Below are 17,765 nucleotides of genomic sequence, written 5' to 3'. Positions count from 1 at the left end.
AGAAAAAAATCTTACCATGTGGAAAAAAAATTTTTTTTTAATAATCTTTTTTTTAAAAATTTATTTATTTTTAATTTTTACTTTACAATTCTGTATTGGTTTTGGCATAGATTGACATGAATCCACCACAGGTGTACATGCGTTCCCAAACATGAACCCCCCTCCCACCCCCCTCCCCACAACATCTCTCTGGGTCATCCCCGCGCATCAGCCCCAAGCGTGCCATATCCTGCATCAGAGTGGCTTAAAATTTATTTATAATAAATAAAATCTATTTATTAAAAGACTTTTACTTATAAATATTTTAGCTTCAAAGATTAAAGGATTGCTTTCTGTTATATCCAAGTCTTGTTTTTAGGAAAATAATTTTTGTCTCTGATTTCCTTGTACTCATACCCCTAGGAGTGATTCACAGGATTCTTGGGGAGTAAATGAATTTAATGGGACAGAATCTGGCAGCAAGAAATAACTTGGTTATTTCCTGTGATATGTGGCTGCTACTCTCAAGAATTTCAGCTCATTAACCTTTATTCTATAACCTTACTGGGCAGATATAGGAAATCAGACCATAGAAAGTTAAGCAGGGAGCAAAAGGTAAGATAACCAACAGAAACACAGTTTTGTAAAATTCTGTACATTAACCAGAGAGGATGGTGGTTTACTACTGGCTTATTTTCTTAAAAAGATCATGGTTTAGAAGCAGTGTATCCCCAGGTAGCTCAGTGGTAAAGAATCAGCCTCCCAATGAAGGGGACTCGAGTTCGATCTCTGGGTTGGGAAGACCCCCTGGAGTAGGAAATGGCAACCCACTTCAGCACTCCTGCCCGGAAAACTCCATGAGGTGGGCTACACTCCACGGGGTCGCAAAGAGTCAGACATGGCGGTGCATACAGGCACACACACCATCCAGTTTCAATATGGCAGCCACAAGCCAGATGGGGCTGATGCAGTCTTGGTCATTTATTAAAGTAAAAACTCCGTTTTCTCAGCTGCGTTAGCCACATTTCAAGCTACCCATGTGGCCAGCGGCCACTGTTTAGCTGGAACAGATATAGAGCATGTCACCAGAGAAAGTGCTATTCGATGGTGCTGATCTGGAGGCTGGGAGAAAAGAAATGGACAGAGTACAAAGAGGGGCCTCAGTTACCACGGGAACAAGATCAGGGAGCGGGCACAGTCACTTTGCTATCTTTGAGTAAGAATTTCTTTTACAGCATGAAAAAATTCAAATGACCATCCTAAATGTTTAGTCTTTTGTGTGTTTTTCACTAAACGTGTGGGGTTTTGACTATGCCAGAGGTGCAGACTGCTTTTACATATTATCACCTTACTTAACCTTCATCAACAGTATGAAGTAGGCAATATAATAATCCCACCTTACAGATATTAAGCAAGGCCTAGAGAGAGCAAGACCCTGATGCTGGGAAAGATTGAGGGCAGGAGAAGGGCACAACAGAAGATGAGATATTTGGAGGGCATCACTGACTTGATGGATATGAGTTTGAGTGAATTCCAAGAGATAGTGAAGGACAGGGAAGCCTGGCATGCGTGCTGCAATCCATGGGGTTGCAAAGAGTCAGACACGACTGAGGGACTGAAAATAAGAACTAGCAAGGGACAAACCCAAAGTCCCATAGCTAGTGCCTGGCCTGGATTTCAAGCCCGCTTATCCCTCCTAAGCCAGAGCTCTTGGGGGGCCAGAAGGACCTCCGTTTGAGATGGAGGCAGAGAAAGGACGCTCCAGATACCACTATGCATACTATCTACTGTACCAGGCGGGACACAGCCAGGTGGTGGGGTGCTCTTTCTCCTTTCGGCATAATACCCCTGTGATGCTGAGCCTGAGAACTTTCTATTTACCATGCCACAGTATCCTTTTCTAATTCCACTCTTGTTCCTGTTCCTCACACCCATCCATCTCTGAGCTTTCTAAGTCTAGTCACTTCTATGTTTCCCATGATAGCTTACGAGAAAGCCCTGAACCAGTTCAACCAGAATGGAGTGGTCACCAAACAGTGTATCTGATTTCCCAATATTCCATCACACATGCAAGTAAATATTCTGAACCCAATGGCTTCAATGTACCAAAGGAGAGCTTAGAAAATGAGAGTGTATCATTTATTATATACTAATGATTTTTTTAATAGGTCTTTTAAGTTGTGCTAATGGTGGATGTCCAAACAACTTAGGCGGACGATGCACATGACCTCGTGTTCTGAGGGTCTTACAGGATAGCACCTGTCACAGAGACCAAGGAGGGGTGCTCACGCACGAGAGCCTTACCTCCGAGGTGAGCCGTCATCGTGGGGCTGGATGATGACCACCTTCACAGTCACCGAGGTCCGGAGAAGGTCGATCATCTGCTCGTGGGTCAGTGTGGCCACGGCCACCTTGCAGATCTCCACGAGGCGGCTACCCTGACGAAGGCCGGCCTTCCACGCAAAACCGAAAGGTTCCACGTCTGCCACAATTCCCTCGAAGTTCACATGGAAGCCCAGCTGGCCCAGCCCGTTCCTCCTCAGGGTCATTTCCACCGTCTCGCAGCCTCTGGTCACGATCTAAGGGGGAAGGGGACGATGAGAGGCAGGGCTACGGGGGGCACCAAGGCCCTGCCCTCCAGCCACCCCAGTGACAAGAAAACAAGACAGGGACACGGTTCAACCCAAACTTTACCGTAATTATCCTTGGCATCAGCCGCAGAGAAAATAACACAAGTAAAATGATGGTTTCATTCTTCAAAGCCAAATCGGATACAGGTGTCCTGCTTTTTCCTAGAAGCCAATGGTCCAGAGCCTGAGAGCTTAAGATGGGCTCTAATAACTTTCCCCTCTCCTTGCTGCGTCACCTGACTTGGCGCTCAAGTATTTAAATTCCATTGTTTCAAATAGACTGAAACAACTGAAAACATGTGAAGCCTGTCACCCATCAAAGCAATAAAGCCTACTAGACAATTATCTTTATCTTTTTTTCCCCCCCCCAACTGTGCAGCTTGCAGGATCCTACTTTTCAATCAAGGGTCGAACCCAGGACCCCAGCAGTCATAGGACCAAGTCCTAACCACTAGATGCCAGGAAATTCCCTACTAGACAATGTAATTCAACTTAAAAAATGGCCCAGTGGTGCATCAGCTATGAAAAACAGTATGGCAGTTCCTCAAAAATATAAAATAGAATTACCATGTGACTCAGCAATTCTACTTCTGGGTATAAATCCAAAAGAATTGAAAGTAGGGTCTCAAAGAGGTATGTATATACACATGTTCTTACAATAATCAAAATGTGGAAGTAACTCAAGTGCCTATGGATGGAAGAATGGATACACAAAGTGTGGCATATACAAACAATGGGGAAAAAAATGGCCCAATGCCTTTCCAAGCTAACACTTAGTGACCTGCCCCCCCAGGACGGGCAGCAGCAGGAAGTCCAACTGTTAGGAAACCAGAAGTGTTCTCTGTAGCAACCTGTGGACATCCTATTCTAAACCCTGGGATCCCCTCTCCTGGGACTGCCTCCCCGTGCTTGCCTGGGTGGTAAGGACCATTAAGATCAAACGTGGGCCAGGCAGCCAGCCTCCTTACTGTCTCTGGACAAGGGCAGCATGCAGAAAGGCACTCCTGCAGGAAGCATCTCACTGCTGCTGCTGCTGCTAAGTTGCTTCAGTCGTGTCCAACTCTGTGCGACCCCATAGACAGCAGCCCAGCAGACTCCCCTGTCCCTGGGATTCTCCAGGCAAGAACACTGGAGTGGGTTGCCATTTCCTTCTCCAATGCATGAAAGTGAAAAGTGAAAGTGAAGTCGCTCAGTTGTGTCCAACTCTTAGTGACCCCATGGACTGCAGCCCACCAGGCTTCTCCGTCCATGGGATTTTCCAGGCGAGAGTACTGGGGTAGGGTGCCATTGCCTTCTCCGAGCATCTCACTAGGTACACTAAAGCACCAATAATTAGTTAATGCCACCCTCAAAAGTTCTTACTGAGAATAGCCCACATGAATGGAAAGAGAAATGTGGCGTCATTGAAGATATAATTTGATGACATATTGTCATTGTTGTTTAGTGGCTAAGTTGTGTTGGACTATTTGCGACCCCACAGACTGTAGCCTGCCAGGCTCCTTTGTCCATGGGACTTCCCAGGCAAGAATACTGCAGTGGGTAGCCATTTCTTTCTCCAGGGGATCTTCCCAACCTAGGGATTGAACTTGTGTCCCTTGCATTGGCAGGCGGATATCTCACCACTGAGCCACCAAAGCAGCTCTTTGATGACCACGGCGTCACTTACTTGTGGGTAATTTAAAACCAGGAGGTATCATACCCGTAGGTGTGAAGTTTCCGTTTTAAAAATAAATTCTCTGTGAAACATGCTCTGAATATACAGACTCCTATTTAATAAGACCTATAGAGCCGTGGGACCCAGACTGGGGCAGTGTTGTCACCCGTGTGGCTGACGTTGCCACGGTTACCACCCCAGTGCTCACACTGCTGATGAGTTTCCCATAGGTGCAGTGACAGTCTGGGGCTTAGGAAAATGGGGAAGGGAATTGTTGGTCTTAGTGGTGACATTTTGAAAGATTGAAGTTTCTAAAGTTATGAACTGAAGTAATTCAAAATTGGAGAAAAAGTACTTTTGTAATATATCCAACTTGAATACATTTTTCTTTCACTTCCTTTTTCAGCTTTGTTTCAACTAAGCTCGCTGACCAAAAGATCACAGAGGACATGTGGCCGGCCTTCTTTCCAATAGGAACATAATTCTCAGTTGAAATTTAGCATCCGTATATCAGATAGAAGAGTGAAAGGCCAAGCTTTTCCTGAGTCCTACATGTCGTCTCTTCCTCCTATTTCTTCCAACCACCCTCCACGTCCCCTACTTTTTGTAGTTTCGTTCTCCCTTCTGTTCCTTGCTTCTTAACATTTACAAAGGCTGAAGGATCATGCTCTCCACTGACTTGGAGTTCCTCACATAATTACATGATCAATAATCACATGGTGGCCTCCTACCTATGTACCCGGGACTGGCTACATAATCTGTTAAATCTGGTACAAAATAAAAATGTATGGCCCCTTTGACAAAACTTCCTGAGTTTCAAGATGGCAACAGCAGAGCATTCGACCAAACCTGGGCTCTCTGGAGAGTGACCGGCCCTGCTTGTCCCTTTAGGCAGGAGTTCTCATTTCCCACCTGCGTCTTTACCTGCGTAACAGGCACTTCCGTTTTCACCACTAGAAAACGCAGAGGTCACCACCTGTCCCACAGTGCCCCTTCCTAATCTCTCTACTATGGCAGCTTCATCCTCTTCCTTTCCATTTCTCCTTCTCCCGCCTGGCACCAGCCTGATGTTCTAAGCCCCCAGTGGTCTTTGGGTTGGTTTATTTCTACCATCTCCCATTATAAGTCATCCCAGATACAGCATATTGCATTGGCCAAAAAGTTCATTCAGGTTTTTCTGCAATATCTAATGGAAAAACCCAAAGGAACTTTTTGGTTAACTCAATATTTCCTCAAATATATTCCAGCTATCAGGCAGCTTAGTCACACAGTCACTTTTCTAGAAAGATGGTACAATGGGGTCCTTGTAATAGTGAATGTATCAGACCCTCTGGGACGTGCATTTTGCTGGTTGGTGAAGGGACATGTGTTTGTGTTGTATTTTCCAGAGTACAGGTTATAATGACTCAGTGGGTCTCTGAAAAAGAAGTATTTCCAGGATTACTGAAAGCACGTGTCCTGAGACTCACCAGATAATTCAATTCTCCAGATACATAAACTGATCACACACTTAATCATCCCCAAATCACATCATGGTTAGTCCACATACGCCCTCAATACTGCTGAACACTCTGAGGCCCTTCCTGTACGGAGTGCCTGCAAATAACAACGTTATTTCTCCAAAGCTAGCAGACACTGCCTTGATTGCATTGTCTCTTCTATGTGGTCTGGAATAACAAAAAATTTGTATTTGGTGGCAGGAAAGGGGGCAGGAAATGGGTATAATTTCTCCTTTTTCTCATGATCCATAACTGACTAAATTTTTTCTAATGAATCAGATACACATCCCCTTGGGGGAAGATTTACACATGAAAAATTCTTTTGTCAAATCATATTTTGTTCTTGTATTTGATTTATTCTTATAATTCTATTGTATGTACTCAAACTAAAATCTGTATCTTCCTTGTTACACTAAGAATTATAAATACAACTGCTAAATACCATGGACATCACTGAAGGGTTTTGTTTTGTACTGCAAATAACAATCTCTTTCATGACTTTTTCTTTTAAATCTTTCTAACTTACCAGGTAATTCTATAAAACCTCTGCAGGAAACTGGCTGCAAGATTAATAACATATTTAATCTGGCAGATGAAACAGATACACTGCATAAAAACGCACAGAGTTGAAGGGGCAAATAGGGCTTACCCTGAGCAAAACTATGGTCAACGGTGATTCTATGCCTGTTAACCTCCTCCAGGTAAGATACTGTCATGCAAGTCTCTACAAACACACAACATCTAGCCAATTCTCCTGTCCTTCCTTCAACCACTATAAAAATAAGGCCCAATGTTCCCTTTGGAAAGCTGGCTTCACTTTCATTTCTAATCAACTGTTAATGGATGCTTCTCCACCATTCATGGATTCAGTAACCGCTCACAAGGACAGTGTTTAAAATCAGTTCTACCCATGAGGAAAAGGACTTCATTCCCCACGTAACACATCTGGGGTGGAACTTCCACAGGGGAAGCTATGAATATGAAGTTGAAGGCCTAAGGGCAGTGGAAAAACAAAACCTGTACTTACGCCCAGGCGCTGGACAATCTCCCTGATGTCTTCAGCACAGCCGTCCACTGAGGACAGAAGGATGCATTCTCCTCGTTCATAAAACACCTTGATACTCATTAACCCAGATGTCCACCCAATGACATCCCTGCAGGAACAGTTAAAGACCACGTTCTTGGAATCCTTCTCGATCAGCATTATGAACTCATTGGAAACGCCAAGGAGACACTCGATGTCCGCAGACTGGCCAAAGTCTCTCGCCACGACATGCCACATGATGGCCCCCACACTGAACAGGTGGGCGTCCTTCCTGGGCTTCACCTTCTCCTTCTTCTTGGCGCCCAGAGTGATGAAGCTGAATTTCGCGGAGGTATCCACAGTGGCCGTTGTGACAAAGTTCTCCGCCAGGTCCTTCAAGTACTCCTGCCTCGTCCGAGTGGCCATCGCTCGAAACTTCTCTGACTTGTGGGCTGCGTTTTCTGCATTGATGACTTTCGCTAAAAGGAAGTCCCGAAATACTGCCGACTTGGGGAAAGTGACACCTTTGGGAATTGGTGGGCCAAACGGTGGCACATCTTTCGACCTAGAAACTCCAACGCTGAGGGAGGAAAAGGAGAAACAAATTGAACTGCGATGCCATAATAGTTACCTTCATAAGTGTAACTGCTGAGTACACTTTCAAGTGAAGCCATCTACTTCACCGCCTCTTCTTTCCCACACCTCTGGATATCAAGTTTTTGTTTTTAAGCAAAACTTTCAAATTTAGTAGGTGCAGGGGAGGGGAGTATATAGGCTGAGTAGCCTCCCTTCAAAATTTGTATGCTGAAGTCCAAAACCCCAGTAACTGGGAAAGTGGCTGTGTTTGAAGGCTGGGTCTTTTCTTTGAAGAGATAGTTAAGTCAAAATGAGATCATGACAGAGGGCCCTAATCCAATCTAACAAGTGTCCTTATAAAATGAAACATGAACACACAGAAAGACAACCAGAGATGCAGACACACAGAACGGAGACCACGTGAACACACAGGAGGAAGACGCCCATCTGCAAGGCAAGAGAGAGGGCTCAGGGAGAACCAAACCCGCCAACACCATGACACTGGACTTCCAGCCTCCAGAACTGCGAGCAATAAACGTCTGCCGTATAAACTACCGGTTCTTTGGTTTGCACCGTGACTGTGCGAGCTGACTAAGGCAGGGGCGATGGGTGTGCAGCCAGGCTGGTGCTCTTTCGATTCTGTGGCTGGTCACCACTGACAGGCAGTGACCCTCCAACAGCTGACAGTGAGATCTGCCCTGCTGGCATGCTACTGGGAACAGGGCCCATCCTTATAGAGCCAAAATTTCTGAATGTCCCTTTTTTTAAAGGAAATGCTCACTTGATCACATTTTGGAAGTCTAAATGAAGATTTTATGGAAACAACCTTTTACGATATTTCAAACATAGAGTGATAGCAATCATTTTAATATGGCAAAACCAATAATGCTCCCTTGTATCAGACAGAAGCTTTCACTGCCTCAAATCTGTTTTGGAATAAGAGTGAATTAATAAATTAGCAGATGAAAGACTGGAGTGAGTGAATGAATGAACCCTCCAGTATCTACTCCCCAACTACTGAGCAGCGTCTGCCAACCAAGAAGGAGAGCTGACCCCACATCTGCCCAGGCTGATATTTTCTGTGTTGAGATAAATAAAGGAAGTCATCTATGCTTCACTTTCTTCACTGGAGAAAACCCTGGAAGAAGTGAGTTAAGAAATGAAAGCAGGTGTGAAACCTTCTTCTGGGATGTAGCTGGTGAGACTCTAAATAGATCAAAGTCCCCAGGGATCTCCCATCTTTGCTGCAACCTGCACACCCTCTAACAGAGTTAATTGTTTCTGGGAAAATGAGCTATAAAAGAGAAGACAGTCTGGGCGGGGCCTCAGCTAGTCTGAAAGGACAGGGAAGGACTTGCCTGTCTTTGGGACAGACAAGCAAACTCTGCCATGTGTGAATATGTTCACTCATGTTCGACTCTTTGTGACCCAGTGGACTGTAGCCCACCAGGCTCCTCTGTCCAGGGGATTTTCCAGGCAAGAATACTGGAGTGGTTGCCGTTTCCTCCTCCAGGGGATCTTTCCGACCCAGGGATTGAACCCAGGTCTCCTGCACTGGCAGGCAGGTTCTTTACCACTGAGCCACATGGGAAGCCCATGAATGTTTATGAGCCACTTTTAAAACCCTGAAGCACTCTGCTGCTTTACACTTGAACCTCATTAGTAAATGATAACTTAGCAATAACGTGTGGTTTCTCAAAAGGCAATGACCCTGTTTTTGAACCATTTGTATACACTGTCTTTCACCACAGAAAACATAATGCAAGCCGCTTTGTTTATAAGCAAGATCTATATCAAAGGCACCCCCCAGTAATCTAATTAAACCCAGAAAGCTCTAAAGAAATAAAAATGAAAAGGTATTACTTATCTTTTAAGATTTTTTGTGCTAATAAACCACCTCATGATAGAAGAATAAACTAAAAATAGAAAGTAATTAAAAATACCCAATTTGACCTAAAAATAGCAGCAGATAAAATAACACCAAATACAAGAACGCCCTAGGCTCATGTTTCCAATCCATTAGGGAAGTTCATTTAAGATGATTCTTCATAATTACCATTCATGGGGGAGATCCCAGAAGAATAAGCCAAATGAGCATGTTTGCACTAACGTTATTGGATTTAGGCATATCGTCCCTGGTGGCTCAGACGGTAAAGAATCCGTGTGCAGTGCAGGAGACATAGGTTCAATCCCTGGGTTGGGAAGATCCCCTAGAGGAGAGCATGGCTACCCACTCCAGTATTCTTGCCTGGAGAATCCCCATGGACAGAGGAGCCTGGCAGGCTACAGTCCATGGGGTCACAAAGAATTGGACATGACTGAGCAACTAAGCACATATCCTTTATACAGGCTAGATGTCTTTTTTTTCAAATATCACTTCTTTAAAAAACTAACTGAAACCTGAGCATTCATTCTTCTTAACTACACACTGAAGTCAATACTGTTATCCTTAGTTTTCAGAGAAGGAATTGAAGGGCCCCCAAAATAAGGACTTCCCTAAAGCTCAGATGGCAAAGAATCTGCCTGCAATGCAGGAGACCTGGGTTTGATCCCTGGGTCGGGAAGATACCCCAGAGAAGAAAATGGCAACCCACTCCAGTGCTCCTGCCTGGAGAATCCCATGGACAGAGGAGCCTGGTGCGCTACAGTCCACGGGGTTGCAAAGAGTCGGGCACGACTGAGAAACTGACACACAAAAATAAGCTAAGCTCTAAACATGGCAGGAGATCTGGACCCTCACTCAGGTCAGAGACCCGCTCTTTCAACAGCACCCCACTAGACGGCCGCTTCCTGGAGAAGAAGGAGTGGAGGAAAGGCAGGCCCCGCCAGACTGGCCTGAGATGCTTGGGTGCCTGGCTGGCCTTTTGAAAGCACCAAAGCCTCAAACGCCCGTCTTGAGAGCCCCACAAGTGTGAGTGTTTCCAAGACCTTGGACAAGAAGAGGTACTGTGCCATCACCATATGTTTCTTTCAGGGAAGCGCTGACGTGGCCGCATCATCCACTTCTGGGGCTGCTATTCACCAAGCGATGGCGCTGGCAGGGCTGGATGATGTCCTGAATGCTGAGGAAAGGTGTCACCTACACTCATGAACTGCTGGGAATTTCACTGTTTCAAAATGGGAAGAAGATACTTACAGAAAGTACCTGGATGATAACCATGAGAAATGTAATTAGGGAGAAGAAAAAAATCAAAGGATAATTAGGGGCTGAGAAAGAATAATTGGAAAACAAAGATATTTGGGAAAAGAGGACCTGTTGGAACAACTCTGGGAGCACGGAGCGCCAGGGGCGGCTGACTCACCTGTAGCACACGGTTTCCGTACATGGATTATGCACTTTGACGATGACGAAGACGTGTTGAAAGTGGGACCGGATGCTTTTTGGAGTAAAAGGAAGTGCTCCAGGCTCTTGGAAGACAATGGTCACGATGTCATTTCCTATATGCCTTTTCCTCAGGAGCTGCAGTCAGGGAAGTGAACACACACACACACATAGTTACGGACAAGGTTTTCTGTAAAAACAAGATAGGTAAGTATATACAATGCACTCAGCTTTCAATATCAGGAGGTTTGTTTTAGAGAAGCAGAGATGTTCTTAGGAAGTTCAGCTCCCTCGATGTGGCTTCTAAGACCGATGAAGAGAAAAGCCTCAATACTTCAGTTCATCTTTTACTTTAAGATGTGACTGTCATTTTCCCTCCTTTTCATCTTTATCATTCCTTTTAACCCTAAAATAAAAGCCCATTAGAGCCAAAGTCGCCCTAAGGAGATGTGTGGCTTAAGCTCTCCAACCTAAGGGCGGGAGGCGGCGCGGCATCCGAGGGGAGGTGCGGTGCTTCCAGGTCCTCCGCTTGGTGCAGCAGGGCGTAGCTGTGTCCGTGCTTCCACAGACACGTGCATTTCTGCAACAAAAACACAGACGGCTGGGGGCTTCCCTGGTGGCTCCGCGGTAAAGAATCTGCCTGCCAGTGCGGGGGACACAGGTTCAATCCCTGATCCGGGAGGATCCCACGTGCTGCACGACAACTGAGCCCACGTGCCACTGTTATTGAGCCTGTGCTCCAGACCCCAGGAGCCACAGGTACCGAGCCCACGTGCTGCAACCGCAGAAGCGCGTGCACCCAAGAGCCCATGCCGCACAAGAGACGCCCTCCGGATGAGAAGCCCGTGTACTGCAACTAGAGAGCAGAGCCCGCGCACCACAGCTAGAGAAAAGCCTGTGCAGCAACACAGACCCTAAGCTAAGCTAAGCTAAGCTAAGTCACTTCAGTCGTGTCCGACTCTGTGCGACCCCACAGACGGCAGCCCACCAGGCTCCCCCATCCCTGGGATTCTCCCTGCTCAGCCGTAAGTGCATATATAAAAATTTAAAAACAGTACAGAAGGCTGTTATTTTGGTGGCTAATATTTTCAAACTAACTAACTGAAATCTGGCCTTTTTAAAATGTATGTTGGAAACACAGAATCCACCAGATCAAGAGCTGGAAAGCCCAATAAATGACATATGCAGCAGAAGAGACAGAACCCCATAGCGGTAACACTGAACGTTTTCACGTGAGATGTTCCTTCCGCCAAGAACACCCCCTTCACCTCAAGTCTCTCCTAGACCACTCGGGTCTGAGCTACCACAACACCAGGGAAAATGTTCTTGGCAACACTGTGCGTGCTCTGCAGCCACACGCCAAGCTCAAGGCAACAACATGAGCTGTCTCGTCCTCTCTTAAGTCTTGGCTTACTTCTTCTGTGTCAGGTCATAAACATCAGGAGGGCAGGAAACGTGTCTGACTGGGTTCTGGTCTCCTGGGTTCTAACGGCCTGCCCAGGACACAGCAGACACTCCCTACCCAGTATGAATAAACAAATGATACAAATCCACAATCACAGCCACACAACACTGCACAATAAAACACTGAACACTCTGAATCCATGCTGATAAACCCATACACCCCATAAGCTGAGGCACCTAAAGCCACTAGGATCTGTGCTCACAGAGCCTGTGATCCTCGGTTTTCATAGAGGCAGTAATCTTTACAGGAGTCGGTGATGTCACTGCAGGAACAGGGTAATCTCAGGTAGTAAATCTCTCTTTATGAGCAATAACAAAGGCAACAAGCTTGTGTTCAAATTTATTTGGCACCTACAGAACATACTTCAGTGTAAAGAGCATTAAGTTTGACTTTTAAAACCTTTTAAACCCAGATACAAAAAAGATTTCATTGTCAGGCCCCTGACTTGTGATTTAGCATGATAAAAGGCCTGGAAAAGTGGGAACGAAATGTCCATTCTTCCAGAATTCACCGCTTGCCAGTTAAATTGCTGATTCATATGCTAGAAAATTCCTATTTAAATCCCCATGGTTAAAGTTATAAACACACGAAAATTGTTTTACCGCCCAAGTGAAGTTTTGAAAGATATATTAATATCCATTAATGAGCCATCTGTTGTTTCAAAAATGTTTGTTGGATATTTAAGTATGAGGTGCCACTTCAGAAGCATGTAAAAAAATCAGTAGGAAACTAGTTATTCACTGTGTTATTTACCCATTCAATCGTGGACACAGATGTTAGCTACAATAAACATTTCATGGAAGGAAAAGAAAAGGCAGGGACATATATCTAAAACAAGCACCATGGAACGCCCTGGCGTTCAGTCCAGTGGTTAGGACTCTGCGTTTCCACTGCAGGGGGCTCGGGTTCGATCCCTGGTCGCGGAATTAAGATCCCACATGCTAAGTGGGGCAGCCCAAAAAAAAGAAAATAGAGTAAATAAAATGAGGACTTCTCCGGTGGTCCATTGGTTAAGAATCCGCCTTGCAATGCAGGGGACATGGGTTTCACCCCTGGTTGGGGAACTAAGATCCCACATGACACCACAGAGCAATTAAGCTCTCATGCCACAACTAGAGAGAGTTCAAGCACCCCAACGAACGATCCGGAAAGACGTGATGACGAATCCTCATGCTGGGACAATGAATCCTCGAGCCGCAACTAAGACCCGAGGTAGCCAAATAAGCAAGCAAATAAATAAATATTTTAAAACTTTTTAAATTAAAAAAATAAAACAAACACCACGACAAGCTGAAAATGGTACAAGGCTAAGATATTCTTCCTTCATATCCCCAATAAATGGAAACATATGATTTACATGTACTGTAATAGGACAAGAAAATTCAGGAACAAATGAAAAGTTTAAAAAAAATAAACAAAAATATCTCACAATGTCTTTAGTGTATTCACTGAGCACGGATACAGTGGCTTATGCTGTACTTTCCTCAAAACACAGGAATTCTCAGACTGGTGAGAAGATAGGGCTCACGGTGGCCAAGGCCACACAGGGGACTCTGGGTCCCTCTTGCCCAGTGACCACCCTCCTGGCCAATCTTGCAGGGTGGTCTGGCGCATTACTCAGTGAAGTGTAGGTAGCTGTTCCTACCCATTTCTCTCCCTCCTGAAGGAAGATGTTGGGTCCAATCCCACACTTCACTTCGGGAAGCACAATATTTAAAGCCCAAGTTAAAGGAAAATTTAAGGCTACTTATTTTGATAAAAAGCCTCTTGACGAAAGTGAAAGAGGAGAGTGAAAAAGTTGGCTTAAAGCTCAACATTCAGAAAACGAAGATCATGGCATCCGGTCCCATCACTTCATGGGAAATAGATGGGGAAACAGTGGAAACAGTGTCAGACTTTATTTTGGGGGGCTCCAAAATCACTGCAGATGGTGACTGCAGCCATGAAATTAAAAGACGCTTACTCCTTGGAAGAAAAGTTATGATCAACCTAGATAGCATATTCAAAAGCAGAGACATTACTTTGCCGACTAAGGTCCGTCTAGTCAAGGCTATGGTTTTCCCTGTGGTCATGTAGGGATGTGAGAGTTGGACTGTGAAGAAGGCTGAGCACCGAAGAATTGATGCTTTTGAACTGTGGTGTCGGAGAAGGCTCTTGAGAGTCCCTTGGACTGCAAGGAGATCCAACCCGTCCATTCTGAAGGAGATCAGCCCTGGGATTTCTTTGGAAGGAATGATGCTAAAGCTGAAACTCCAGTACTTTGGCCACCTCATGCGAAGAGTTGACTCACTGGGAAAGACTCTGATGCTGGGAGGGATTGGGGGCAGGAGGAGAAGGGGATGACAGAGGATGAGATGGCTGGATGGCATCACTGACTCGATGGATGTGAGTTTGAGTGAACTCTGGGAGTTGGTGATGGACAGGGAGGTCTGGCGTGCTGCGATTCATGGGGTCACAAAGAGTTGGACACGACTGACCTGAACTGATTTTGATAACGTGCCAGTCTATTTTTGTCCCCTTTTAAACAGATTCTTTTGCTTCGTAAAATGGGCTGTGCTCAGACGCTTAGAGTCGTGTCTGACTCTTCACGACTCCATGGACTGTAGCCCGCCAGGCTCCTCTGTCCATGGGATTCTCCTAGGAACACTGGAGTAGGTTGCCATGTCCTCCTCCAGGGGATCTTCCCGACCCAGGGATGGAACCCTCACCTCTTACATCTCCTGGAATGGTAGGTGGATTGGTACCACTAAAAATGTATTCTTTTGCTTTGTAAAACGGGCTAGAAATATTTTTAAAATTCTGGTTAATTTAACCATGATCACAGAATGCATTTTGTAGAAAAAGTGAGGGTGGGGAACATGGAGATTCATTAAGAAGAGGAAAATAATATCTCAAGTTCTTTGTAGAGAATAGCCCAAGAAAATGAGCACCTGGTCCATTGATAGGATACCTGAGTCTCTCCAGAGACTAAGGTAATACATCTGGCATTCTCAGAAACGTTACTCATTGTTGGACATTAAATAACCTATGTAATTCTTGGGCTTCTTATATAAAGGTAAGGGTTCTCTTTTGTAGTTAGTTATATCCTGTTGTAACTGGTCAGTGAAACTCTGTAGAATGGACTCCAGAAGTGGAAGGGAAAGGGCGTGGCAGCCTACATAGACCACAGTGGTCCACACAGGAAGGCAAGTCACTAAGAAGTCTCTGGCACTATTTCAGGAATTAAGGAATGATGACGTCTTCTAGGCCTTTCTAGACATAAGAAGTTCCTAACACTTGCTCGGCACCAAGACTGCCAACTCAGTGTCTTCAACTGAAAAAGTGAGTTAATAAATATTCTATTAGATTTACATAGTCAGTTCTGCTAAATTCCCAATGCTGGATTCAAGCTGTGAGATAGGAATAAGCTCTTGTTATGACACGGGAAGTGAAAATATGATTCTTCACCCAATTCCATGATGAAAAAGTATACAGATGGTACAGAAATAGCAACAGGTGGGTTTAAATATTCAATTCCTTGAACAAATTTCAGAGTTTCACAGGTCCAGTTTTAACCGGGTGCAACAACCAGAAGCAAGTGAAAGCAAGCAATCCCCAGGCAGTCTTGTATACATCAAAAATGGCATAAAGTTGAACCTGGTGAGATCTACTAGCCTCTGTGCAAATAGGTTCATCTGTTACATTCTATTTTAAAAAAACCTAGCAAGATAGGAAAACAAAGCAAAACAAAACACGCTACATCTAATTTTGGAAGAAAGGGGAGAAGAGGCTACACATATATAAGAAAGAGAAAGTAGGTGAGATGTGGTTCAGAAAACAACTCTAAACGTCAGTGATGTGAAAGCTTAATTTGAAACTGGAGAAGGCAGATCTCCAGAGAGTTTCTTGTCTTAAAAACCAAACAGGTGGACATGAGCATGATTTCAAAGAGAAAACTGCATTGTTTAATGATGACAAGTTCTGAAATTCAAAGAGATGAGTGCAGAAGTGAGCAAGCTATGAAATGTATTCCCATTCAAAAAAACAATCATAAATTCTGGATCTCAGTCCTTCAGGTGTCATGAGAAAGTCTGGCAGGATGAGCAGGGCTGATAAAGAGTGATCTGGCCTGATCCTTCCCACAGTCCGACTGGTCACAACCCCCTTCTAGAGAGCCGCCTGCTGCTAGTCGCTGCAGTAGGCACCTTGTGTTTGCTAACTTTGCTTAGAAAGTGTCTGCCCTTGGGACTTCCCTGGCAGTCCAGTGGCTAAGACTCCGCATTCCCAGTGCAGCTGCGGGTGTGGGGAAGTTTCACCCCCTAGTCGTAAACTAGGTCCCACATGCTGCAACTAGAGATCCCACGTGCTGTAATGAAGCTGAAGATTCCTCATGCTGCAACTTAGACCCAGTGCCACCAAATATTTTTCTTAGAAGTGTCTCCTCTTTACATGCAGGGCTAGCTTCTCCTCCTTCAGAGACTCCCTTAATTTTGCACAATGCATACAGAACATACACAACACATGTGCGTGCAAACACCACATTGCCTCCACCCATATACCCTATACTCAGAAAAGCATACACCAGTGGTTACAATTTCGCTTTCGTTTTTAAGAGACATCTATAGAGCTTCCTGTGTAATGAAATGGAAAAAGTGAACATGAAATAGTAGTCTGAGTAATAAGATAGAGAGGGAAAACCCACACACATTACCACATAAATACAGAGGATCTATACTTAAAGAAGGAACACCTTGCCTTTTCACTTCCATAGAAAAGTGACCACAATTAACCACTCTGATCTCAGATCAGCAAGAAGCTACCAAATTTAATCGCCACTTCAAAGATGCATTTGCTGATTCACCATATAACAAATGTACAAATATTACATACAATATTTTAACAATGACAAAAATAAATGTACAAACCAGTTAAGCAAAGCTGAATATTTTGGAAATGGAGAAACAAATCATGAATGTAGATTTTTAATGATTTAATAACCAAGTGAAGATAAGAAAGGATTATGAAGATACAACTATTTCTCTTCTGAAAATGAGTAGTGCCAGCCTACTCAAAAAGCAATAATTCTTATTGTATAAGTATATATCCCTTTTTCTGGCCTGGGAATAAAGCTAATCATGAAAAGCTGAATAAGCACCTTATGCTTCCAAAATAGTCTAGATGCCTATTTATAGGTGAATCCAAGAGCAGTCAGGACCTCCTTGTATAGAACTTAATGCAGTGGAACTTAATGAAGAACTTAATGAAGCTGAATGGTTCCTCAGCTTCCCTGGTGGCTCAGACAGTAAAGAAATCTGCCTGCAATGCAGGAGACCTGGGTTTGATCCCTGGGTTGGGAAGATCTCTGGAGGAGGAAATGGCAACTCAGTCCAGCACTGTTGCCTGGAGAATTCCATGGACAGAGGAGCCTGGCGGGCTACAGACCATGACGTCACAAAAGAGCAGGACACGACTGAGCGACTAACACTTTCATTTCACTTCCTCAGCAGAACCAACGAGGGACTTAGAAGCACGTACACAAACCTTTTAAGGCGGGGGCTGACCATTTGCCCAAGTTATATGGTGAAGGGGTTCCAGCCTAAGAAACTCTGTCTCTATTACTTTTGTAGACGTCAAGTC

The 17,765-nt window shown here is 44.6% G+C and overlaps 1 protein-coding gene across 5 annotated transcripts in view; it reads right to left on the bottom strand.

Annotated features, from left to right (window-relative positions):
- SIPA1L2 (signal induced proliferation associated 1 like 2) overlaps positions 1 to 17,765 on the bottom strand; it is a 246,651-nt gene that overhangs the window by 60,659 nt on the left and 168,227 nt on the right. For all 5 annotated transcript variants that reach the window (XM_040242739.1, XM_040242738.1, XM_040242742.1 and 2 more), the window contains exons 8-10: positions 10,665 to 10,822; positions 6,790 to 7,366; positions 2,284 to 2,558 (exon numbers count right to left, since the gene is read on the bottom strand). In XM_040242739.1, coding sequence (XP_040098673.1) covers positions 2,284 to 2,558; positions 6,790 to 7,366; positions 10,665 to 10,822 — 1,010 coding nt within the window. The remainder of the gene's footprint in view (positions 1 to 2,283; positions 2,559 to 6,789; positions 7,367 to 10,664; positions 10,823 to 17,765) is intronic.

This window comes from Oryx dammah, unplaced genomic scaffold, assembly GCF_014754425.2.
Source record: "Oryx dammah isolate SB20612 unplaced genomic scaffold, SCBI_Odam_1.1 HiC_scaffold_6, whole genome shotgun sequence".
NCBI lineage: Eukaryota > Metazoa > Chordata > Mammalia > Artiodactyla > Bovidae > Oryx > Oryx dammah.
This window is presented reverse-complemented; position numbering and strand designations above follow the sequence as displayed.